Source organism: Hipposideros armiger, unplaced genomic scaffold (assembly GCF_001890085.2).
Source record: "Hipposideros armiger isolate ML-2016 unplaced genomic scaffold, ASM189008v1 scaffold_211, whole genome shotgun sequence".
Lineage (NCBI taxonomy): Eukaryota > Metazoa > Chordata > Mammalia > Chiroptera > Hipposideridae > Hipposideros > Hipposideros armiger.
In genome coordinates this window covers 1,059,672-1,078,777 of record NW_017731561.1, presented here as the reverse complement: position 1 = coordinate 1,078,777, position 19,106 = coordinate 1,059,672, and the positions used below count along the sequence as shown (strand labels likewise).

At 44.3% G+C, this 19,106-nt stretch overlaps 1 protein-coding gene across 1 annotated transcript in view; it reads left to right on the top strand.

Annotated features, from left to right (window-relative positions):
• ADAM19 (ADAM metallopeptidase domain 19) overlaps window positions 1–19,106 on the top strand; it is a 77,822-nt gene that overhangs the window by 15,544 nt on the left and 43,172 nt on the right. Inside the window, exon 4 of the mRNA XM_019654004.1 lies at window positions 16,694–16,772. Coding sequence (XP_019509549.1) covers window positions 16,694–16,772 — 79 coding nt within the window. The remainder of the gene's footprint in view (window positions 1–16,693; window positions 16,773–19,106) is intronic.

Below are 19,106 nucleotides of genomic sequence, written 5' to 3'. Positions count from 1 at the left end.
GCACTTACCATGAACACACATAGTTACATAGGTTTTTAAAAACCCTACGTATATTTACCCAAATGAGGTCATATGGTATCCTCAGTTTTATAACCTTTTTTTTTTTCACTTGAAAATATAGTGTGGGCAATCCTGAGTCATTTTTTAAAAAACTTATGCAAGATATTTTTGGGATGTTTGGAAGCTTTGATAATAAAAGTCTAGAAAAAAATTGCACAAATAATAGAAATTTAGAATAAATGAAATCATACTGTATATATTATACTGTAATTTGCTATTTCACTATTTGTCTTCAGTATCTTTCCACATTAGCATATTTATAGACCTATTTCATTCTTTTTAATGGCGACATAGGATTCCATTGAATGAGTGGACCAAAATTTATTAATCTCTCTATTAATGGACAGTTAGATTTGCAATTTCTTGCTATTGCAAATAATGCTGCAACAATAGGCTTATGCATAATTTTTTAAGCATACTTGCAAGTATTTCTATAGGATTGATACCTAGAAGTAGAGCCGAAGGGTCAAATAACAAATATATTTAAAATGTTTTAAATTTTGACAAATTGCACCTCCCACTCCACAGGTTCCCCTCCAAAGGCTTACTGTTTTACATTCATACAGTAGAATATGGGAGTATATTATAGATACATTTCTATGTAAATTTATTGGATGTTATATTATATGTGTATACCGTAATTAACTTTTGAAATTTCTTATAATGAAACATTATCAAATGCACATAGCACTAGAGAGAATAATGTAATGAATCCCCAGATACCCATTATCCAGATTTAATAATAATCAAGATACTATGATTAATTTAATCACTTAAACTGATGGGCATTCAAGCTGTTTCCTTATTATTTTTTTTCTGATTTTTACAAACAGTGCAGGAGCAAACAACCCTGTATTCTTTTTTCCTATGTTCCTTATTTTTAATTTTTAAATTTTTGTTTGTTTTCTGATGTTACATTTTTTTATTATTAGTTTCAGGTATATAAAACAACATAATGATTAGACATTTACACCCCTCACAAAGTAATAACCCTACCAAGTCTGCTACCCATCTGACACTGTACATAGTTATTACAATACCATTGACTATATTCCCTATGCTGTACTTTACATCCCGTGACAATATATATAAAATTTTTATTTTTAAGATTTTATTGGGGATTTGGGGGAGGGGAACAGGTTGGGGAATCAGGGAAGGGGAACAGACAAGTTGCTGTCCTTTTGTTCTTCAGTCTAGTTGTGGTAGACGTCGCTTCACTGGCCCATGTTGGTATTATCATTGCGCTCTTCCCGGGTGAGACAGTCTCTTGCCGGCCATTGGATGGCTGCTCACAGCAGCTCACGAAAGCGCACACCAGCTGCCGGCTAGCCCCATTGCAGGCTATGCTGTCACCGGTGACTCACGGCAGCCCAGCTCCAGGTCGAGTTGTTGTTCACCATCTTAGCTGTAGAGGGCGCAGTGTCACTGGCCCTCATGTGGGATCTGAACTGGAGCCCTGCTGCCCCGAGCTGGCGTCCCAAGCCAACTCTTAACCAATGTGCCACTCAGCTGGCCTCCATGACTATATATTTTTAAATTAGAGTTGACATTCAATATTATTTTATATTAGTTTCAGGTGTACAGCATAGTGGTTAGGCATTTACCCCTGTAGTCTTTGGAAGGTACTTCTACAGGATCACCTCCTAGACGTCGTGAATCACTGGGTCAAAAGGAATTTACATGGCTAAATAAAGGCCCATTGCCTTTAGAATCTCTGTAAGTTAATTTTGTCACCCTTATTGAGAAGACTTGTTTTCACACACTGTCATCAGTGGATTGATTGTTGAGTTTGGGCAGACTCTTTAAACCCAAACTCTTCTGCCTTTTTTTAAAAAACAGCTCTTTTGAGATATAACTTATATAACCATATAGTTCATCCCTATAAAGTATACAATTCAATATAATTTTAATATTTTTAGTATATTTACAGAGTCGTGCAATCTGAACATATTCTAATTTTTGAACAATTTCATCGCTTCAAAAAGAAGTCATTAGCAGTGTTATGGGTTGAATGTGTTCCCCCAAAATTCATATGTTGAAGTCCTAACCCCCAGCACCTCAGAGCGACCTTATTTGGAAATAAGAGTCATTGTGGATATAATTAGTTAAGATGAGATCATACTGGAGTAGGGTGGCCTCTGATCCAGTATGACTGGTGTTCTTATATAAAGGAGAAATTTGGACATAGATATTCACACAGGGAGGACGCCGTGTGAATATTACAGTTATGCTGCCACAAGCCAAGAAACTACCAGAAGCCAGGAGAGAAGCCTGGAACAGATCCTGCCCTAGAGCCTTTAGAGAGAGCCTGGCTCTGCCAGCACCTTGATTGTAGACTTCTAGCCTCCAGAACTGTGGAAGAATAAATTTGCTTGAAACTGTTCAGTTTGTGGTATTTTGTTAAGACAGCCCTAGCAAACTAATATAAGCAGTCACTCCAATTCTCTCCCATCCCTAACAGCTCTAGGCAACCACTAGTCTGCTTTCTGCCTCTGTAGATTTGCCTGTTCTGGATATTTCATATAAAAGAGATTATATAATATGATCTTTTGTGAATGGCTTCTTTAAGACACTTAGTGTACTGTTTGTGAGTTTCATCCATGGTGAAGAGCGTGTGTCGGTTACTTCATTCCTCTTTATTGCTATACAATGTTCCATTGTATGGATTTACCACATTGTGTTTATCCATCCATCAGTTGGTGGATCTCCTGCCTTTTCAGGGAGAGCTAACTTGTCTCCATTTTACAAGGTTGATTTCAGCACCTATGTGGAAAGCCTTGTGTTAGGTGCCGTAGGGAGTGGGTGCAAACACACTCTCCTTGCCATCTGGAAGTGGAAACATCCAGCAGCAAAATCCAAGGCAGGTTAGAAACTTATGTAACAGAGTAGAAAGCACAGCACTGAAGAGGCAGGAGGGAAGCGAGGAATTCTGACTGGGAGATAAAGCTTCCCTTGGGAGGATTGCTTGGAGCTCTGTCTTGGAGTAAGCAGGGGAGGCTTTGGGTGAGGAAGTGGGGAGAGGTGAGTGGAAGAAAGGAGATTCAGACTGAAAGGAATCCAGACTGAGAAATTAATGTGTAAATATTTGGTCTGGATCGAGGGGAACCAAAGCTGTAGTGCTAATAATCTCTTAGGATTCCAGTTTTGTAACCAGCCAAATCATTTTAATTCAGAAGAGTGGCATGTGGGGAATGGGGAAGGGGTTTCTTTTTTCTCCCCCACAGCTGTGCTCCCCAAGGATTTGAGTAGTTTAGAGCTCAATTTTGTATTCTCCTATTTTTGACTGAGTTGCGCTCTTTCTTGCCTGAGGTGAAGCCACCATGTGGTCAGGGAGGCAGGTGGGATACTTCTCAGAAAGATGCTTGAGGTACATTTTAAAGCTAGGCTGTATTTTCTACATTTTGGATGAGAAGTTCTTCCTCCACCCCTCCCCATTGATGGGAAATTTGAGCCAAGTGGACAGAAGTGTACCTGGAAGGTGGAGCTATGGACTGCAAGGGGCTGAGCACATGGCAGAGATGGCTTTTTCACAGCACGAGGAGGTGGGAGTCTCCTGAGAAGCAGGGCATGGTGGGTGGGATGTGGATGGATATAGCGATGTGCCATGTGGGTTTGGGAGATGTGCTGAAGTCCTACCTTCCAGACCTCTGTTTTTCCCCATCTGCAAGGATGTGCCTAACCTCTTTATCCAGACTCTCTGGAAGTTGGAGGATGTTTCTACTCTCCAACCTTTGTGCTTTGGCAATGGAGCATGACTATCCCAGGGAAAAATCTATGGGAGGAAGAGGAGGCCGATACTGGGGCCCCTGAAGCTGCATTTATCCAGGAAATATTTTGACTTGAAGAAAGGAAGCTTACTCATATTCTACTTAGAACTCAGTGACATGCATAGACCTTTGGCTGACACCTCAAATACTAAATGAATAGGCTTTGGGGCACCCTGGGGCAAGTTGCAGGTCTTTCTCAACCTCAATTAGGGGTGGGTATTGGGTCAGAGAACACCTGGCTTTTTTTTTTTTTTTTAAGATTTTTTTTCCTGGGAGAGCAATGGTAAGCAAAACACAGTCTCTGCCATCTTGGGGTTTAGAGTTGAGTGGAGGAGACAGAGAACTAAGCCATTACTGAACGATGTGGGCATGCTGTGATGGAGGAAGTAGAGGTACTGTGAAAGCACTGGGAAGAGGAACCTGTCCTGGATTGGGGGTCAGAGAAGGCTTCTAGGAGGAAGTGAACTAAGGTAGAGGGGGGAGCTTATGCAAGGGGAAATGGCAGCAGGAACAAAGGCCCAAAGGCAAGTAACCTTTGAAAAGAAGTTCTTTATGGTTAGAGCAGAGAGCTAGAGGGAGGAAGGAAATGATGAAACAAGAGGTTGGCCAGGTGGGCAGGGGTAAGTCCCTGAAGTTGTGTGTGTGTGTGTGTGTGTATAAATTTCTAAACATCATTTTAGTTTTTGTCCCTTTTTAAAAATATTTATTTTTTTCAATTACAGTTGACACTCAGTATTATTTTATTATTAGTTTTAGGTGTACAGCATTATAGCATAGTGGTTAGACATTTATCTAATTTATGCAGTAATCTCCCCGATTTGTCTAATGCCCACCTGGCACTATACATAGTTGTTGCAACATCCTTGACTATATTCCCTGTGCTGCATTTTACATCCCCATGACTGTTTTGTAACTGCCAATTTGTATTTCTTAATCCCTTCACCTTGTTCACCCAGATCCCCAACCCCCGCCCCTCTGACAACAGACTCATACACACAGAGAATAAATTGATGATGAAGAATATTTTAAAAGGCAGAGAGTGACACCATCCAAAATGCATCTGAGAAGGACTTCTTCCAATGAAGGGAGAGGATGGGTTAGGAGGGGCAAGACTAGCGATGGTAACAAGGCCCACTCAAAAGCTTCATTGTAATCTGAGTGAGAAATGATGGTGATCCAATTATGGACCAGCTCGCTGATATGGAAAGAAGGGGATGGATTCCAAAGATGTTTACAGGGTGGAGTCATGGAGACTGGGAGATGGGTTGAATATGGGCTGAGGGAGAGGATGGATTCAAGGGCCAATCTGAGGTTCCTGCTTGAGTAAGTAGTAGGTCAGTGGCCAATCCCTGGGTTTGTCCTAAACTTATGGTGGGACCTCGGACAAGCCACTTTTCCCCTCGGATCTTTAGTTTTCTCTTTAGATGAAGGTAACAATCCCTAGTCACCAACTTTGCAGGATGTGGTGGGGGATCCACTGACAAAATCTATGTGAAAAGTAGCCTCTGGTGCTCTTTCCATGACCCTAAAAGGAAAGTATGTCCTTACCCTGGCTGTCTCTCTAATTTGTGCTCTAACATAGTCTTCCCTCTTTATCTGCAAGTCTAAGCATTTGATCTCCCAGGAGCTGGTGAGACCTCTGCCCATTCTAGCAGCTGAGGCCTCACTGGGGGCCTCTCTGTGGGTTCTCAAACTGGCTTTTGTTGAAAACAATGATATCATTGAGTGGGTGGAGCTGGGCCAGCCTTTCCTCAGCCAGTTGAAGGAGAAATGGGGTCTTTATGACTTCTGTACTTATGGCCCTTTTCCAGTCCCTTCCATGGCTTCCTTATGCCTCACTGGCCCCCTTTTCCTCCTTCTTTTTCCCCTGAGGTTATGGGTTTGCAGAAAACTGGCAGCCTCCACATTTTCTCCTCTTGCATCAGTCTCCCTGGAGAGAGGTCCAGATGGACCAAGGGCTATAATGGCTGCATTATATCAAGGGGTGGTTTCTTTTTCCATCCCCCCACCCCCCCAACCACCACCACCACCACCACCACCTTCTGGGGGAAAGAAGGACAAACCATGGAAAGGGATTCCTTTGGAGGGAAACTGGAGTGCCAGGGTAAGAGGGGATTCTAAGTGTGGAGAAAGATGTCAGGCTCCTTGTATTCTAGAAGCTCTTTACCTCTCGACTTCTTGATGTTAGATTTGGGGTTTGGGTAAGAAGGCAAATGTTAAACTGGCCTTTTAGTTATGTGGTGATATGAATATGTCTGTGGAAATGAAACTCAGCTATGTCGGGTGAGCATCCTGAGTTCCTGATCTGTAGGCTGCCCCTTGCTCTCTGCTCTCCGCACGCACGCACGCACCCATGCACCCCATAGCTGTGTGAACAGCTTGTTAGGGGAATTGGGCAGTTGGTTGCAGCACTGGTTTGCGGCAATTTTAGGAAGGAAGGGGAACGGGCTATGAAACAGTGACTTGGCTTCTAGGAACCAAAGAGCAAAAGGTACCTTCTGTGTGGCCTGTTAGTGTTTGCAAAGGACTTTCACAGATAACCTTAAAGGGGAGGAGGAGAAAAGAATTCTCTCTCTCTCTGTGCAAGTTCTCCACCATGAACCCTGTAACGAAGACAAATTAACAAGAGAAAAACAAGTTTATTAACATGTACACGTGGGAGATACCCAGGGAAAAATGAGTAACTCATTTAGAATTCAGGCTCCTGTAGCGTCTTCAACAAAGAACAATACATTTGCAGAGAAACGACAGGACAAAGGAAAGAGGTATTATGCTTGTAAAGGCGGTAAGCTGCGGGTAAATATATGGGAACTAATGGTAGATAAAGGCTAGTTAGTCAAGTTTGTGGTTTAGATTCCTTCTCCAGGCTGATAGGGTCCATAGTTGTTTCTGGTGATAGAATTTTATCCTTGGTAGAAGGGGAGGAGGAATGCCTTTGAAAATTTATGCCTTACTTTTAGGCAAATAGAAGGAGGGCATGGGATTTTTCTTGTAGTATCTGCTTCTCAAGTGCCTTCAACTCAAACTAATCCTTAATGCTGAAGTGGTACATTTGGGATAGCAGACCCTACCACCCTTCAGCCTCCCTAATCTTCACAATGCTGTGAGATACAGGTGCCAAGTGAAAGGCGGGAAAACTGCTTGCCTTGTTCACATCCCCTGGCACGGTGCTTGGCACGCAATTGCCTTCAATAAATATTTGTGAGTGAGTGAGCTTGCAAATGCAGAGACTGAGGCTCAGAAGAGGGACTGCGGCTTGGACCACAACCCAGAGCAAATATGTGATGAATTCAAGCCAGGAGGAACTTGGTCTTCCTGATGCCATGCGCCCCGTAGTTTGTACCATATTCTGCTGCTTAATAAGGAATTATTGATGAGATTGCACCGACATCCTTCCTCTCTGCCCTCTGGGAGTGTCTGGATGGCCTGATTCTTGGATCATCTACCACTAACATTTAGCTTACTTTAGCTTATTTAGACTGATGGGTTTAGAAGCAAAATATAATGGCGTGATATTGTGAAAGTTGCTTTTGCTCTTTCTCAAATTCTTCACCTGTAAAAGTGAAGTGAGGGGAAGCACTGCACCGAGAGGATGGCACCTAAAGATTCTTTTGTGGCAGTGGACTACAATTTATGCACTAACCCCCTCCCCCAAAGAACCTTCACGGAACGGTTATGGAGCAACATGGTAGAATAAGGGAAAAGCGGAAGGACCAGGGCTTGGAAAGGACAAGGTACAGGAATTCATAGTCTCTTCAGGTGTGAGAGACCGGGATGACTCAGCGCCAGCCATTTTCACCAGGTGTCACTCATCTTGAGATTTAGGTCATGAGACCTGACTGTCCTGGCTTGTCATGACTGACTCCAGGTGCTCTCAGTCAGCATGCAGAGAGAGGGGAACATTTCTCTAAATGCAGATCAGGGCACTGTTGTCTCACAGTGGCAGGGATGCTGGAGGCCGGGACAACAGATAGCCATGACAAATTAGGAGGGGCTTTCCACATTCTAACCTTCTTGATTTGCGCTTCGGCTTGATTTGTGCTTTAGGATGCAAAGAAGCGTTGGGTAAGATTTATCAAAGTTACCGGGATATTTAATCGGAGCCTAAGAGGGACCAAGCATCCACATTTAGGGCAGGTTGCTTTTTGTTTGTTTGCTTTTTCTCATGGGATGGTCCACCCATTCCCCTCTTTCTAAGCATATTCTCAAGGGTCCTGTGATCTTAGAGGTTCATTTTCTTCACTTCTTCTCTGTCTTATCCACCAAGTTTATCTTTACAGTCTGGCCACTCACCTCTTGCATTGGCCCTTCCCTTCAAGTTAATCTGACAAACAAGCATTGTGGTTATTTACCAAAAGCTGGTTGCTAGGGGGACTGCTGTCAGATAATGTTTTCGCTTTTTCATCTTTCTCAGAAATAGTTAAGATAGTACCCCATTTCCTTTAACTGTTCTTATCTAATGCCAGTAAGTACCCATAATGGGCTATTCAGGACATTGCAGAACAAATCTGTAAACTCTTCTTGGGTGAGCCATTTTGAGGGCCTCACAGGTTGCTCCCAGTTAAGCTCCCTGATCCCAAGAAGTCGACCGTCCAGTCGTTGGGCAGAGACATTCCTCATCTTTGTGGAGGCAGCCAAGAGAGAGGCACGAAGAAGATTAAATAAAGACCCTGCTGACCAAAGGAGTAAACAGTGCTTATCTAAACATCCTTTGGCATTTAACATAAAAGCAAAACACAGGACCGGGAGCTGGTTGGAAGGGTACTGGGTCTTGTGGGGGACTAGGAGAAGATGTAATGGGAAGTGGTTGGTGAAAAGGAGTGTTGACTTAATGTATTGTTTGGAAATTTCCTTAATAAAAGGTTAAAAAATCCCCACACGGCATAGCTTTGGCTCTTGGCCAGGCTTGTGGATGGCGCCATCTTGCTTTACAGTGTTGTGTCTGGAGCTGGTCCCCTGGCAGCGATGATGCTTGCTCCAGTCAGTCCTTGGAGCAAGAGGATATTGTTGCTGTCTACACTAGGGGCAGCCTTTAAAGCCCTCACTTTGATTCCCTTTCTGTTCCCTCAAAAAGGAATGCCTCTCTGCCTGTGGGCCCCTGGACGTGTCAGTCCCTTATTTGGCTATGATTTTGGCATGTTGGTTTGTTTCCATTCCTTTGGAGTCAGAGGTGGAATGAACTTGGGTTGGGAAATCTTGGTTCTAAAACAGCTCGAGCCATCTCTTCTCCCCTCTTCTTTTTCTCCTTCTTAGAAAACAAAATAATACTTACTGAATTTGTTATATTACTGTCCTAAATATGGGCAAGCATTGTCATTATATTGGAATAACACTGTCTGCTTTTCACAAACCCTTCCCAGTGCCTGTCTGTCCTGGACATCGCCATTTCCATTTGATAGGGAAGCAGGCTAAGGAGCTGGTGATTTGCACGGTATCACCTAGCTAGTTAAAAAAATTTAGTATTAAAATTTCCAAACACACCCAAAAGCAGAGAGACTAGATTATGACCCCCTCAGAAAGCTATTATCTCTGTTTAACCATTATCAAGGTTTGCCACATGTGCACATAGCTGGTTCTGGAGAAAAGGGTCCCAATGATATTTATAAAGCACAAATACTTTGTAGAGTCCTTTTACATTTGTTCATTTTATTTAAACAAATATTCATAATCAGGCATTTTTCTAACATTTTACAGCAACCCTACTAAGTAGATTCTATCATTTCCCCATTTTATAGATGAGAAGACTGAGGCACAGAGAGGGTAACCGACTTGCCCAAGCTCACAGAACTTATCAGCGTCAGAACTAGCATGCGAATGTGTGGTTTTTTTTATTTGATCTTCTTAGTGATGCTGTGAGAGCGTAATTATTAATTACTCTGTGCACTTAATTAATTAGCCTGGAAAATGGAGGGCTCAAGTGAAACACTTCCATACAAATTGCATTTGTCAGTTTCGTTTATCGTACCAGCAAGGCGATAAAACGGGTTCAAAAATTGGATAACGGATGTGTAAGTGGACGGTGGAAAGTCCGCGCACTTAATTGGTCCCACCTTTTCATATGTACTATTTTTTTAATAGTGAAAAAAGGAATGTTGAGATAAGATTGCTAAATTAGATACACAACTGGTTAATTAATATCCTAGGGGCAACAAAGCTATAACTTTTGGAGCTCTCTCTTCTACTAGATAGAAATCATTTGCATCTCTGTTGTATCTTACCAGGTTTTTACAAGTGACAGCTCCGTTTTTTTACAGGGTTGTACAAGAGCCGCCCTAATTAATTGTAAATAGCCTTTTGAAGGTATATTTCCTCCCACAGAGTCCAAAGGACCTTAGACTGGCCTCTCAGAGCCTATGACCTGTGCCCTTGTGCAGCACTGAAAGGGAACCTCGGTGATCTTTTGACTCATTTCCAGGGTTTGAAAGGACAGTCATCTAGAGAGTAGTGCAACTCGTTCTCAGAACAAAGCTTTGTGAGCTCTATCTAGACTTTCCCTCTGAGTTGTGCTGGTATCACTTTTAGGTTTGGGGGAAAAATAATTTAAAATGTTAAAATTGATTCAACGGAGCAGGAGAATTCTCTGAGCCTGGAAAAAGTATCACCTGGAAAACCGATTAAAAATACAGATTTTTGAGTCCTTCTCTAGAGAATATAATTCTCAGTTTGTCTAGGATGGGGCCTGGGATTTTATATTTTTCACAGCGTTTCCGGATGTCGTGCAGTTACTAGGCTAAGTCCCATGATGGTGGCGTTAAGAGTATGAGCAAGAAATGTTCTCACCCACACAGGCAGGCAGGGCAAAGACCCTCCAGGAAAAAGAAGAGGGCCCAGCAAAGCTGCCTGTCCCAAGCATCCCCAGTGTCCAAGTGCCCCATCCTCCACAAAGAGCTAGATGGACCAAAAGCTGGGGGAGGGAGGTGTCAATAAAAATAGCCACTGGGATGAGCCAGGTAATGTTTGTTTCTGCTGAGCATAGGTTGTTTTTCAAGGTAGTTTGGGGAAAGCTTTAGCACTTTGTCTACACTGTTTAGTTTATCTGAAGCAGCTGGAAGGAGGGTTGATCTCAGAGTTGTTTTGCAAATTTGTTTTAGTCCTGTTGTTTCTCCATCTCCCAGAGGGAGTTTTACAGATTCAAAGCTTAGAGAAGTACTTGAAAATTTGTCTGAGGGCAAATAGTCCTTAAAGGGATGTTCTGGGTGTGAAGGCTCTGGGCCTTAGGAAAGTTGGGTCAGGGCTGTTTCTGACTGCAGTGGGCTTTTGGGGTCTGGCTGCCACGGGCAATTCTATTGTCCTTCCCTGGAGAGCGAACTTATGTTTTAGGTATTTGGGGGCAGCTTATTTTTCCAAGTGGGATTCAGAAGATGCAGGTTTTGCTCCAGGACTTTGGGGTCTGGGCAATCTGGGTTTTGTCCCAAGTGAACGCTCCAGGGCTGGCTGCTTTAGCATTGGGAGCCTGACACTGCCTGTGGGCTTACAAGCTTGGGGACACAGGCGAGAGGCGTTTACAGAGGGCAGGAGGGTACACAGAAACTGCTTTTCCATCAAAGCCAGAAAAAGAAGGGGGTGGGGTGGGAAACCTCGGAGAGCCCTTCTCTCTTCCTGGACGCACATCACTCACAACTTGTTTCCTGAAAATCCTCATACACTCCAGTGGTGAGAGACGGCTTCCTGCCGATCTGCTGAGCCAGCTCCTTGTCAAGGAAGAGATGAGAACAAGATGTGGTCAGAGAAGGGGCGGGTGGGCTGAGCTGGCTGCTCGGCAGCCCTGTGTCCCCTCTGTGAGGGGACAGCAGTGTCTTCGGTCCTGAGAGCAGTGCCAGGGTACCACATGGGCACAGATGGATCTAGCTTGGGGCAGTGGGGAGCATTTGAAAGCAGTGTTTCATCCATCAGTAAAACTGCACAGATGGTGGTGATGAAACATGACCCTTCCTTTTGCTTCTAGAAGAAAGGACCTTCCTGGGTAACATCTGCAACCCCATTTGGGGAAAGGGCTACTTCAAAAAAACGAGGCCTGAAATTCTTCCATGTCTATCCTCGTTTTCCTGCCTCATGCTTTGTTTGCTTTTACCTATTTCTCTTCTCTGCACGTCGTCACCAGCTCTTTTCGTGACATCACACATGTCCTCAAAGCTGCTATCATCACCATCAAATTACGTTTCAGACTACTGGTTTCTGGCAGTGCTTTAGTTTTATGTTTGTACCTTCTAAGAGAGACAGAGCAGAAAACTGCTTTAAAAGTATGGCCAGGGCTAACGAGCCTGGGTTTGAAATCCGGCTCTGACAGTGCTGTGAGAGCTTAGGCAAGTGACATGTGATATGTCAAGTGACATGTCTGAGCTCCCAGTGTCCTCAGTCACAAAATGGGGAACGGATTAGTACCTTCGTCATATAGCTGTGTTGTGAAGGTGAAATAATGTAACACTTAAATTATTTGTGAACTATTTTGATTGCAGCTCAGAATGATCCAGGATGTGGTGGAAGCAGGAAGGTGATGGATAGTGATGTTGTCAGAGAGTGGGCCCTCCTCAGTGCAAAGTCCAGGTCCTTGGCAACTCGAGCAAAGAATTGAACGAGATGCTGGAGTCAAGTAACTAAAAAAAAGTTTATTTGAAGAGATAGTACATCTCAAAGAGTTTGGAGCAGGCCACAGGCAAAGGCGAGGCTCAAAAGGCTCAAAAAAGTGAGGAAGGGATTCAAAAGGGAAGAAGCGGTCAAAAAGAGCAGGGCGGACTTCCCAGGACTTGGAGTTTTTATCCCCTTTCTCTAGAATGGGCTGTTCCCTTAAGGGCCTGGGACCACTTGATTGGCACCTGTGATTGAAAAGAGGTACTGCGCATGTGCGAGTGACTGGTCTGATCTAGTTGGTTATTTTGTGTCCACTTGTTTTCCCACAGGGTTAGGTAATTACAATACAAAGGGGAGTTTTGGGTGTAGAGGGGAGGTCCCCTTAGCGGTTGCACTCTGTGGGACGTGCAGGAATGCAGAGACCCAATGCCTGCCTCCAACTGCCTGCCTTGTTTTCCCCTTGAGAGACGTGATCCCCATAAAATCTCTATGGGAAGCTGAGGGACAGGAGGTCTCTTCTTCTGTATCTGCTTCCTGCTGTGCAGGGGTGTAGAGTTGTCCCTGCCTATTGGGGGATTCACGGAACTCTCGCCCTAGCTGATCTCAGATGAGAGGAAGGGGTCTCGAGATCCATCTGGAAGACCGCGTTGGCTTCTTTGGTTGTGACTGGCAATCTTGCTGGTGTATCCTCTGTATCGCCAAGGCCCCTGAATGAGGAAAAATAGATTTTAATTAATAAATCTGTTAGCTCTCTTGAAGCCTGTGGCCATTCAGCCTGTCACTCAGGTGGTGTCAGTTGTCTGGGCCCAGAATGGGTTTGGCATTTAGCTTACTGGCCTGGGGGATATTAGGAAGTCACAGGCTTTCAAGTAGTTATCTGAAGCAGGGGTAGGAGACTTCTATTGTTTAGGCTTCAGAAACTGATTTACAAAGCAATCGAGAAGCAGGGGGATAGGAGAATTCTAGGATTCAGCCAGGAGCAATCTTTAGAATTCACAAACTGGTTAGAAAAGTAATTAAAGCCAAGAGCTAAGAAAATAAGAAACTAGGGAGAAGACTTAACATTTCTAGACTTAACATTTCTACAGGAAAGAACACTTAAAAGTTTCTCAGTGGTGGGGGCGCTGCTCAGTTGGCCGGTAACAGTGAGACCCTTTGATGTTTCTGGCTTTCTTGCCTTAAAAGTATGTTGAGATTTTATGGATTAGGGTGGTAGTTTTGATCAGAATCACTCAGAGAGTTATCACAATAGATGGTTAGGCCCCAACCCAAGAGTCTCTGTCTGCTTTAGTGCATGTGGGAAGGGGCCTGACCATCTGCATTTTAAATTAGTTCTTAGGCAGTGCTGATGCTGCTCATCTCAAAAGGGCAGTTAGACAGAAGAAGCAGGTTGTTCCTTGTAGATTCAGAAGACCGAATGAAGGCCATTGGCTGCCAGTTCAGTGTAAGAACTTTGGTTCTGTATAAAAACTTTAACTACTAAATGTGGTCAAATATGGAGTGGGTGGTCTCAGGAGCTCCCTGTCACCGGAGATGTCCAGTGCTGAATGGCCATCTGGCAGGTTCCTCTATACAAGGGAGAGGTTTCATTCATTCATTCATTCGTTCATTCATTCATTCATCTACTTATTCACTGAACAAGCATATACTGCTTGCCTGGTAGGGGCTAGGAGCTGGGGAGAAGCCTTGAACTAGGCAACCATGCCCCCTGCTCTTTGGGGACCCATAGTCTTGTGGGTTTGACAATGATTCCTAAGGTCCCGTTCAACGCTGAGGCTCTGAGAGTTCTATGGCGATGGGGGCAGATCCTCAGAATAAGAAGCTGCAGAGAAATGCTTACTGTTCTGAGGATGAGGGGCCATGAGCTGACAAGGCTATGGACGCTTGTGAGCTCAGCCTGGATTGCTTTCTTTGCAGCATCTTAGTGTCACTGGATGAATGATTTTTTTCCTCCCTAAGATTCAGATGAGGCAGAGAAGTTATTTTTCAGGAGTACATTTTCTGTGGGGAAATTTACATCCCATTGGCCCCCAAATGGACCGTTAAACTCTGAACCCCAGAATAGATGTCCATTATGCAGTCTGTGAAAGCAGACCCAGGAAGTGGGGTTGCAGCGATGAGCTAATTGCTTTGTACCCTTCTCAAGTGATGTACTGGAGAGTTAATGGCTGGGGAGACTTAGAGGGAAATAGGCAAAGTCCATCAGTTTTTCTGGGTCCTTCCATCATTATCTCTGTTGAAAGCAGTAATGATAATCACTAACCTTTACTGAGTTCCACTCTGTCCTGGCCTGGCGTTAAGCCCTTTTCCTGCATTTTGTCGTTTTACTCTTATGACAGCCCTATCAAGAAAGTATATTATCCTCATTTTTTGCAGAAGAGGAAACAAACGTTCAGAGAGGTAAAGTCACGTGCTCATGGCCATAGAGATTGTAAATGTGAGAGCTGGAGTTGAAACCTCAGCCTCTAGGACTTCGGATCATGTTCTAAGCTCCTAGCCTGCTGAACGGCTCCTTCATTTACTCACTCCTTCATTCAACAATTAGTTAAGTCATTCTTCCATTGAATAAATGTTGAACACTGACATGTACTGGTAAGCAAAACAGCTTGGCCTCTGTTCTCATGGGGCTTACAGTTTATCCCCCTCAGACAAATGGGTGGCTCCTCCCTTAGGCCCTTGGCTGGTTAGATGCTTGGGAGAAAGAGAAGGGGCTGGGAGACAGAACCTGGCGAGTTAGCTACTGACACAAAGTTTCCATGTAGCGACATTTTCTCTACACAGCCGGGTTTTGGACTTTGCTTTATTTTTGCTTTTCCCTGATGAGTTTCTTCTTGTCCAAGGTTGGATGCTGAAGGGCTTGACATAGCACAAGAGACAATTCTTGTGGCATTTGCCTTCTGGCTGCACTCTGGGGGTAGAGGGGAATCTGAGAGTCAGGAGTCCCAGAACTTCGAGCTGGAAATGACTCTAGAGTGACCCTAGAGACTCTTCAATGTCCCTGTCTTGCTGGGAAATGTCACCTCTTCCAAAACCAGGGTGGCCCCTGCAGACTCCTTTGGCTTTCTGTGCTGGCCTCTGCCTATATTTTCTTCATATTAAAAGCAGTTTCAAATTAGGTTTTCAGCTTTCAAAACAAATATGTGATAATTTAAAAATCAACCAATTTTTCAGAATTATGCAACTTAACATTGTGCACATCTGCAGTCCCCTGAGATAACCACCAATAACAATGAGCATTTGCATCGTCAGTTGTTTTCAATGCATAAACTCGTGTGTACTAGTATTAGTATTTCATTAAAAGGGATTTTTTAAATGCATACTTTCCTAAAATTTATTTTTTATCTAACTCAATTTTAGACATTCTTTCCATATTAATACACATAGATCCACTGAATTCTTTTTTTGTTAGGCTCCAGTTTTTCTTTTACTAGAAGCCCTTTTGTCTCCACATCTCGATTTTCAATAGATGCCTTCTTCCTGCTTTTAATGTGGATGAGCTAGTTGAAGCATCCATTTGGCTCTAGGAACCTTGTTTGGTTTTACCTTGCCCTTGCTGAGGGATTCTTAACCTCAGCTTCAAGGGGTCTGTGGCAAAAGAGAAACCAATGTCCAGTTTTAGAAAAGAAAAAGGGAATTTATTGGAAAGGTAATACACAGCACTACCAGGTCTCAGGAAATCTGAACCACTAGGTCTCAGCAAGGCCAGGCCAAGGCAGGTCCGGGAATCCATGCAGCGGGAACAAAGGGGCAGGTGAATTGCTCCCATCTGTTCAGTTCTTGCAACATTATTTCATTGGCTTAGCTTGGATCATGGACCACCCTTGGCCAGGGCCGGGGAGGACACTTTGACTGGCAGTCTCACCAAAACATGCACAGGGGAGAGGTATTTCCTTAAAGAAAAATTGGTGTGTGCTGATACTAAAAGTTGGTGGATGCAGTGCTGGAAAAATCAATTCAGGTACACAATGGAGCCCACAGACCCTGGGGAATTTTGAGTATGCTTTTGCACTTGTATGTTCGCAAGACCGAGAAAAAGTTAAGACCACTCACTGCTTTAGTTCCGTTGACTCCATCTGCTTGTGTCTGAACTAAATGATGATCCCCACGAACACACAATTCATAACCCACTTCCTCCTGGTTTTCTTTTTGTTCTTTAGGCCCCTATGGCCACCCCATTTCTTCTGCACAGAGGTGCTGGGGGTGGTCCTGCCTGCTTCAGTTAGAACGACCCGCCGCTGTTCCCAGGAGGGCGGAGTCCATCACCTCAGGAGACAAATGTTTGTTCTTATTCTTTGCAGGTACCTTTTTGCTCCAGCCTACACAGAAACCCATTATACTCCAAGTGGAAGCCCTCACACTACCACACTGAAGTCTGAGGTAAGTCAGCTCAACATATATCTACCAAGCAGATGCCCTACCCACTCCCACCCCTGGGAAGTGAGGACGTGGCGCGACACGATGGAGATAGTTTCTCCTCTGAAGGGGCTGCTGCTCCTGACCAGAGATCAAGGGAGCAAGGAGAAGCCAAATGGGAATGTGTTGTTTCCTAAGTGCACCCACTCCTTTGCTGGCTAAAATGCACAAACAAACAGCATTTCAGGAGAACTGCATCTTATAAACATTGGTATAAATCATCGTGAAGTGTACACTTTTTTGGCTTTATGTTAATTTAATCACGTTAACAAAAATTTAAGTGAAAGAAATTATTTACCAGCAATCCCATCGTCTCACCCATTCGGATGCTTAAGTGTTCCTTTTTCATATGGATGTGTGAGGCTTTGTCACCCGCCTTTTTAATGAGATTTCTAGTTATGCAGGTTTTCTTATTTTGCTGGTCTCTCTGTATTGGGAATTTTTCCCCTCAAAGTTGTTTTTGAATACAGATGTTTGCACAAAGATTTATCATTTAAAAAATGGTCTTTCAGATGCGTATGTTTTAGTTTGTTTCAGCACACCTCTCAGGTGCACATTGACAGTTGTGAATCATACACATTTCATGGTTTGCTAGCTTTTTCTACCCGGGGACCTGTTAGAATCTGTATGCTCAGAGCAGTGGTTCTCAGCCAGGAGTGGTTTTATATGAAATCATTTCTTTTACTTAAACTTCTGTTGCCATATGGGTAACTAACATGAAGCAAAGAAAATATGCTTCCTGGTGATTTATACCAATTTTAATCAGATGCAATTATCCTAAAGTATTCTGTTTGTTTGTTTGACCATTTCAGCCAGCAAAGGAAGGGACACTTGGCAATGTCTGAAGACAGTTTTGATTATCATGACTAAGAGGTGGGTGCTCCTGGTACCTAGTGGGTAAAGGCCAGGGATGCTGCTAAGTATCTTACGATGCACAGGACCGACCCTCCCCACACATAGAATTATCCAGCACCGAATGTCATTAGTGCCCAAGTTAAGAGACAGCTTGGACTTCAGTGACCCTTTCAGACTCTGGGCTGCTGAGATGGCCTGAAGGAGAAGGGAAAATGGACTCTGGCAGGAGCAGTGATGGTCTTTTGCCTTTGGTGCAGGACATAAGGGACTTTTGTGGCATGTAGATGTGTGAGAGGTGTGCTGTGGGGACAGCAGGACTGTTTCCCCTGCCTCAGTGCTCCTCCAGCAGCTTCCCTCGGAACCTGAGATTCCCACATGCCCCATTATTGAAAATATCCCTGCCAGAGTATGAGACTGTCTAGAAGACAGTGACAGCCATTATCAGTCATTACCAACTCAGATTCCTTTATCAAATGACCCTTGAATGAGGAAAGGAACACAGGACAGTTATGTTTTGATAAGTCTGAGAGGTCAATAGCATGGTAACTAGGTAGCTGAGGAGCTCTGTGGGATTATTGGATGTGAGGATCCGTATTACCCTCTTCACCAAGACCTTCCTGGGTGGGGGAGGAGTTGGCAGGGTGCCCTCAGCAGGCCAGTTGGCTCGGCCCCTTCCTCTCTGGGGAGGCTGTCCAGCTGTGGTGTGTCCACATGTCCTCTTCAGTGCCTCTTGGGGGACACTTCCTCTTTCTGAGACTTCTGTTCCCGGCCTCGGGGAGGCTGGGAGGGACAGGCGTGCCTGGAAAGCCCTCGCCATGAGGACCTCACAAAGCGCCCTCTGAGTCTGGCTTCCCTATTTGTGTAGCCGCAGCTCCAGAGTGGGTCTCAGGACACAACGTTTGCCATGAGCTCATGCTCCCTGCTATGAAAGCCCCCTCAGGCCGAGAAGCTCAGAAGGAATGCAATGACTTCATGGCTTCATTTACTTGTTCTTTGTGCTCTCGGAATTAAGCAGAGATGATGTAGGGGCCTTTCAGAAACAGAGGAATGGGAGAGAACCTCCCCTCACTCCCAGAATGCCCCTCCTTCCTGAAGGCCTTTTTGACTGCAGCACATCCTAGTAGAAGCATGGGACAACTTCATTGTTTCCTTACGTCCCCTGCTAATGAAGAGCAAAGCCCCCACCCAGCCTCATGGGGCTCCCGGTTGGCTTTCTTACTTGGGAGCTGAAGACTCAGAGAGAAATGGGAGTGGAGTAAACCATTCAGGGGGCTTGACCCAAATGTTGAGGACCACACTCTACTACCAAACTTGGCCTGGGGCAGCAGGAGTTCTGGGAATCTTATCCAGCTCATCAGACCCAGCCTGTAGGCTACAGCCCTAATCTAGGTCTTGTCACTGGGGGAATGGGCCTGTGAATGTGTTCCAATAGAAAGAGTTACG